The 7,676-nt window shown below is 30.0% G+C and overlaps 1 protein-coding gene across 1 annotated transcript; it reads right to left on the reverse strand.

The window, feature by feature from the left end:
• Positions 1-6,267: 6,267 nt before the first annotated feature.
• Positions 6,268-6,576, reverse strand: LOC131182836 (uncharacterized). The gene has a single exon (XM_058152174.1). It carries the CDS (start codon positions 6,574-6,576, stop codon positions 6,268-6,270), a length of 309 nt encoding a protein of 102 aa, XP_058008157.1.
• Between the last annotated feature and the right edge of the window lie 1,100 nt (positions 6,577-7,676).

Consider the following 7,676-nt stretch of genomic DNA (forward strand, 5'->3'; position numbering starts at 1 on the left):
TTGGATTATTAAGAGAAAGTCTGGCTCGAGTTGATCTCACTAGCAGGTATTGGAAGTAAGAGAGCTGTAGAGGGGATCAGCTCCTATATATATATGTATTGATATGACACACGTGTGTGTGAGTGCTCCAAATTATTGTTTGTGCGAATATTATTTGAATGGTTTGGAAATATGTGTTTATGTTGCATTTCATACATAGGAATGCATTAGGCTTAGATAATTATAGAAATTGTATTTAAAATCAATATCTTACTCTATAAGTTGAACGCTCACCCCTATTCAACTATTTTTCCTCAAGTGACAGGTGGTCTTCTTGTGAATAACCTGCTCCCTTTCTTGAAGGTTTACCAATAGTAGCTTAATTGTATTTCATTTTCTTGATTTATATGCTAGAACTTCGCATGTATTAATAGTGTATTAACCTTTTTTGGGATTATAATAACCTAATCATTTGGGTGTTGTAAACTTATTATATGATTATGCTTGGATGTATGAGATGAGTATTTCCTTGGATGGGGGAGCTGAGCTTTCATTGGATTATTTATCAGATTGAGGATTGTGAGGGTGAGCAGAGCTTCCCAGATTGTGTATTTTTGTGTTTACAGGTCGGGTGAGTTAATACTCCCTGATGGATAGTCCAATTTATAGTTGGACTTTATTCGTTTGTTTTCTTAAAATTAGACTATATTTATAGGCTTTATGGTTGGGCTAGGAATAGTTAGACTTACTACAAGCTTTGGGGGCCTTATGTTGACCTAAGTCGTAGTATCGGTTCAGCCCAAATTTGAGGTCATGACAAAGTTGGTATCAGAGCTCAGACTTTAAATTCATATGAAAGTGTATATCTAGAGTTGTCACATGTGGTGTATAGGGTCCTGTTTCATCTTCTTCTATAATTCCTTGTTTCTAAATCTGCGTTATTCCTTGGGTAGTTCAAGAATACTTCAATTTAGTGTCTAGATATTCATGGAGTACATGATGATGTGGACTAGAGCTAGTAGACGTATTGAGGTGTATCGTCAAGTTGCATGCCCTATAAGATGTTATGTTTTTCCTGGTATGGGGCTAAGTGGCATACCTATCTAGTACAAGGCACAAGAACATAAAGGTGAGTTGTGGCCATGTAGTTACCCTAGATAGGGGTGAGGGTACTGCTGCTAGCAGTCATCAGTGGATAGCCCTGTCAGAGTAACTTTATGCTACCAGTGAGTTCATGAAAGATAAGAGATTGGAAAACCTAGTCTGTTGGGATGTACCATAATAACTATGCAATATTCTCGATATTTGTATTATAAGATACAAATTACAGTACTAACATGGGATTATTGTGTAGAGCTGCATGCTTCCCCATGGTGTTCCATGATGAGAGTGTTTACAGGTAACCTCTGGTTTGGTATAGATATGCCAGAACAGAGTTTTATATTTGTAGAGGAGTTGGGAACTCCTAGTTAGGCGTTTAAAACCCTTGAGTTAAAATATCAAAGGTCATAGTTGAGTGGCAGCTAAAGTTTGTGACTTGATTACCCTAGCATGAGCTAGAGTTATATCAGGAGTTGCCATAAGATTACAGGTTTTAATATAGTCGCAAGTAAAAGTAGCACCTGCAGAGTGAGATTATCTGGTCTCCAATATGGGGTCTTGGACAGTTTTGGCATTACAATGGACATTTTGCCTAAAAGTTTAATGAAAATAATATCTTCTTTGTGTGACAGCAATGTGTAAAGTATGACTTTACTCCCCTAAAAAAGAGATCGGATGCTAAGAATGATGTTCGTAGCTTGTGAAATGACATTTTAAGGAGTTTGCAGTATGATAAGAGAGCAAATAGCCTGACATGGTTATGGTAAGGTGACAGATGCAGTACTTCTTTTGCAGTCAATTATGATATAGGGTATGGTCTTATCTTTTCAAGAGAGATAGAAGGTTACTACTATTGATGGTGACCTACAGAATAGTGTCCCTAATGGGACTGTAGAGTGTGGTAGAGAGTTATCGGCTCAGATATCCTAGAAAGGGTACAAGTTCCATTATAGGAGCCATAAGTGATCAGATCATGATGGATGTGAAGCCTTTGATTTGAATGACGAGTTTAGGTATCCAGTATCTTAAGTTTTGGCTAAGTGAGTGGATATGAGAAAATAGAATCCCTATAGATCTTCTCCTCGAAATAGTAGAGGGTAGTATATAGTCTAAACAATAGAAACAGAGATCACATAATGAATGTATGGCTACTATTCCCTGAGTTCGTCCTCAGCTTCTTATTGCAGAAGACAAGAGTATACTCTAAGTAAAGGAAAGGATAAGGACAGAAGTTAGCATAGATAAATCATATAATATGTATATATATAGAAGAATATGCATATATACAGAAGTAAAGGAAACAATATTAAGTATTGTTTTTAATCATTGGTTGAAGGATCGAAAGGAGAAGACCAAGTGATAGATAATCAAGAAATTGGACTTAATTAACTTAGATCTAGAAAGAGACTAAAGATTAAGAGGGCTTAATAGATTGATTAAAGAATATAATGGGTCTTAGTTAATCTTAAACTCTGTGAAAGTAGGATTCAATTAACTAAGGCACTCTTTGATTCACTAGAAAGAGGTTTCAAATAATTTAGAATTGGTCTCCTTTAAATCTATAAATTTCATAGATTAGACTAGCTAGGAAAATCCCAAATTGACTTGAATATGAACTCTTAACTCCGGAATCATATTTTATCAATTGTTGCTTGGAATTTTACTTTTGAGTGCTTTGTTTAATCTCATTTTATCAATTTTCATTATTAATATTCTCAATTTTTTTATTTAGCCAATTATTAAATTAGTCATTGTTTGAATTGAGTTTTACATTTTCATACCTTAACTTTAAATTCCCAAATTTCCTTTATTTGTTTGATTAAAATACAATTTTAACATGATTTATTTTACATCAAAAATTTAATTGAAAACACAACTCTTCATGGGCACGATATCTTTTTCTATACTACTTGAATGACCCGTACACTTGCAGTAGCCCACATCATTAACCCACTAAATTGTCAATTATTTTACAAAGAAAGTTTCCTAATTTTATTTTTTTAGAAAAATATATAATGTATAAAACATATCCAGCTATCCTCTTTCTGTCAAACCCCCTCCCTTTTCTTTGTTTATTCTCTATTGGCAACTACTAGTTAGGTAATTTTATTGGTAAAATAATTAACAAGTCAGTAGATTAACTTAAAAACCTTTAATTTCAGGTCACAGTGACTTTTATGAAATCAAATTAAAGTTTAATTACTTTTATGAAAACACTAATAAAAATTTAGTAACTACGTGTGATAATTAACTCAAAATATATTTTCAATCTTTTTCCTAAATTAAATATGCAATTAATTTCAAATTTAGAGTCAAAATTACAATATTCAGTTTTATCATTTTGCTCTCCCCTTCGAACTTCGTAACACTAGAACCATTTTATGGTGTAAAAAATTAAGGTAAAAAATTCTGACAATACTTTTTTTTTTTTTAATCTTTGAAATATAAGAAGGAAATGATACAAAACCAAAACAAACAAAAAGTGAATGTTTAATAAAGAGAAGGGCAAGTGGGTATAAAACACCAAACATTTGCGTAATCTTATAATTTTATCTAAATGTTTCAATTTTGGATTAAATATCCTAATTTTTTATATTAGGTGTAATTATAGCCAGAACTCAAAATTGATTTAGAGAAATTTAAATGTTATATATTAAACTTTCAATTATGATAACCCAAATGCCCTAAACTTTAAATTTTATTACTCAAATCCATAGAAATCTATCTTTATATGTTTTAAATGAACTAATTTTATTTTTTTGATTGATATGATCATAATTTTTAAAATAATCAATCAGCTTAATTACTAAAGTATAAAATCTTCTTTGGGCGTTTGGTTACCATAATTGTATGTTTAGAGCATTTGGTTATCACCGTTATACTCTTTGGTGGACAAAATGTAACATTTTCTAAATCAATTTTAGGCTGTGACTATAATTATACTAAATATGAAGTATTAGAATATTTAATCCAAAATTGAAATGTTTGAATAAAATTGTAAAATTATGCAAACGTTTGGTGTTTTATGTTTAATTGGCCTAAAGAGAATGCAATAATTCAATTTAATTCTTTACTAATTTATATGTTTAAAATATTTATTTTTTATTTGTAGAAGGCAAATAATTATTATAGTTTAATTTTTTAAATTCAAAAATAAATAAAGTCATTTTGAAAATAATTACATAATGTAAAAAGCATTAATAAAGTCAGTTTAATTAATTTTCTTCGCTTTTAAAACTGTAAGGAGTGGAGATCTAGAGTTTGAATCTCTTTTATATATTTTAAGATTAATCACCTTTATAATAAAAAAGTAAAATAATTACATCATACCCTTCTCTAATCTATAAAGATAAGTGCAACTCAAGAAACTTTATATTTTTTAATAAGCGAAATATTTTGTGCAAATAAAATGACATAAAAAATTAATAGAGTCTCATGGAAAACAAGACTAATTAAATATAGGAAAGCCGTATTGTAAACATTTAGCATAACTAGGCCATTTAGCTAGAAGTGGCATTAAGCCAAACATGAACATCAAAAAATGAATCTACAGATTACAATCCTAAACTTTACCAACCAGATTTTATACACACATTTATATATATGACATCCAAAAGAATTACAAAACACAAGGGAGAACATGTTAGCTCGATCTCTAGTGAACACTACAAGTGACAAAGTGAAAGAAAGGATAACACTCTATTGAAGTTTTACTAGAAATAAAAAGTATATGAAATGTTAAAAATAAAAGATGAGCATTACTGAAATTCTAGAATACGACTAGAATGTTTAAAATACTTGAATTATATTCTAAACATTCTTGTTTCGTGGTTTCTTGGGTTGGATTTTGTTGGCCCATAGTCTTGTTCTTTCCTTTGTTTACTTTTTTCTCTATTTCAATAAAATTTGTGTTGCTTAAAAAGAAAATTCTAAAGAAATTCCGCATAAGTTGAATGTTCCCCAAATTTTAACAATGCTCCCAAGAGCTTCAAAAAACAAGATCACAACACAAATTATCAATAAAATTGCCTATCTGAGGCCTGCACAAAATATGTATTACTTCACCAATTCTCTATTTATTTCATTTTAAGAATTTTCTTTTCTTCCTCCCCGTTCTACAATTCCCAATTACGAATTTCGCTTCCACTGATCATCCCACTCTTCTATAATTCAAATCACAATTTAGCAAACTATAAAATGTAATCATCTATTGTCCTTTTAGATTAATGTAGCACACCGAGATTGAAATTAAGAACCGATGCTAATGGTTGCTCACACACAAATCCTAAAATAGAAAACTTTGCCATAACCTTTTATCTATACGTGTATCTTCACATTTATAATCTCTCAATCCCTTTATTCTTCAAGGAAACAAACAAATACCAAAAACCACTCAACAGCATCATCATTTAGTTTAAAAAAAGCATATTATTGAGAGAAATATTTTTAATTAAATAGAAAATTATTTCCTGTGAGTGTACGACTTCTATAGTAGAATTATTGCTAATTAAAGAGCTATTAATATAGCTGGGGCTCAAGGGAATTTACTCTATAAACAAAATATTATAAGAGATATTATTTGATTTTGTCTGCTGAATTGAGAGATTTGAGTACAAGAAAAATGAATTCCTATAGAGTGATCTTGCCGTATTAAGAAAACACATTTTATGGTATAGTTAATGTATAATAAGTAAATGGTTTAGTTATGTCGAGAGTAATAAAGGAATAATTCTATTAATTAATTAGTACTGTATGCTTTTAATTATGATTATTTTTGAACTTACTTAGGTTGATAGAGAATGAGAGAATTTGGTTTATGGTGATGTAATTATATATATGTTTGGTAATAATGAAGGATGAATATATCCCTAATGCACTAAAAATATCGATAGATTCTTTGATATGTCATTAAGGATAAATCACATAAATATTTTTTTTGTTTAATTTACTTTGTTTTAGTCTTATGATTTACTAACGTAAACATAATAATTTTGATATCATTATTAGAGAGAGAGAGGAAAAAGTATATAGATTCTGTATAGAGTTTACTTTAATTCTCTTATCCTCTACGTACATATAACATCGATGATAAATCAATTTTTAAGAATAAAACACGATCAATACAGAAACCCCAATCTGGGAATTTTTCTTTTTCTTTTTTTTTTTTTAAATGTCTCTCCCTCAGAATCACTTTCGCTTGCATCGATTGTAGAAGGTACATGGCCGATTCCGGGCACCGAAGGGTCTTATGCAATTGCCGTATATAGCTGAGTTGCAAAAGGCTTGTTTTCCCGTACTTGGATAACGAAAAAGGTTTCCATCTACATCTGAATCTTCTTGTATGCGTTGAGCCGTTGTGGCGTTGCACATGCAGGAGGAATTTGCAATGTTGTCTTCAAGGGGGGCTGCACTATAACCAGATATCACGATCATCAAAACAAATAGCAGAGACAAAGACAACCCTTTCAATGATTCAATCTTCAAGTTGGTTTTCATCTTTGCATATAACTGAAACTGAAACTCCAGCTGGAAATTTTACGATCATATAATGGTGCTCAACTTTTGACCATGTTTAGGCTTGGGCACTAATAAACGTATAATATAATTAAGTAGTCTATTTTCTATAACTCACAAATTAAGATAAATCATGGGGATTCATGACAAAAGTGAAGCTTTCGTAATCTCTCTTGAGATATTGTAATTGACTTTATATATATATATATATCATATAATTTTTTTATTATTAAAATAGATATATAATCATTAATTTATTAGACAATATTTTTATATTTATATGTTATTTTTTGGAGTTTAAACTCCAATAAATTGGAAAAATTTCTTCTTTTTCCTTTTTTTTTTTTTTAACTTTTATACAACGAAAAAGAAAGTGTGGAAAAATCTGAATCCGTGAAATATGGGGTATTGGAAAGACTTGTAAAGTCTTCGGTTCTGTTTGTATTCATATTTTCTCAAGAATTCTTGTTAAAAAGAGATGATCACATCAAACTAACAATAAATAAATAATGATTTTTGACAATGTCCTCGTACACGACAGGATCATGCGACCATTCTTGGTTGTCTTTGTAGTGGAAAAATAGAACTTCCAACTAAATGCTAAGTGCTCCCTCCATTACCCATCAAGCTCACTGGACTCTGAATTATTGCCGCTTATGGAAGACTTGTAAAAGTCTCCCATTAGTCGTCCAGCGTAATATATACCCTCAACTTCTAAAATACTGAATTACTAGTAATCCAGCTAATGACTTCGACAACCTTTTTCTGATTGACAAGTTTTGGCTTACTATAGGTGTTCTTTCTTTCTTTTTTTCTCCCTAATTACACTTAAATAAAACATTTATACAAATTTAACTCCAAATTTCGTTAATTGTGTTATTTTATACTTAAAATTTTTTTATTTAACTCTTGATTTACATAAAGTGTTTCAATTATACTTTTTGTTTATCAATTTTCTTAATATGTATATATATTTTTACTTTAAAAAAAATTATTATAACATTAGACTTTTTTCTATAAACAAAATTTTATTAAAACTATTTAAAAAAAAAAACCTCAGAATGAAAATCTCTAATTAAACT

The sequence above is a fragment of the Hevea brasiliensis genome, chromosome 9 (genome assembly GCF_030052815.1).
Source record: "Hevea brasiliensis isolate MT/VB/25A 57/8 chromosome 9, ASM3005281v1, whole genome shotgun sequence".
NCBI lineage: Eukaryota > Viridiplantae > Streptophyta > Magnoliopsida > Malpighiales > Euphorbiaceae > Hevea > Hevea brasiliensis.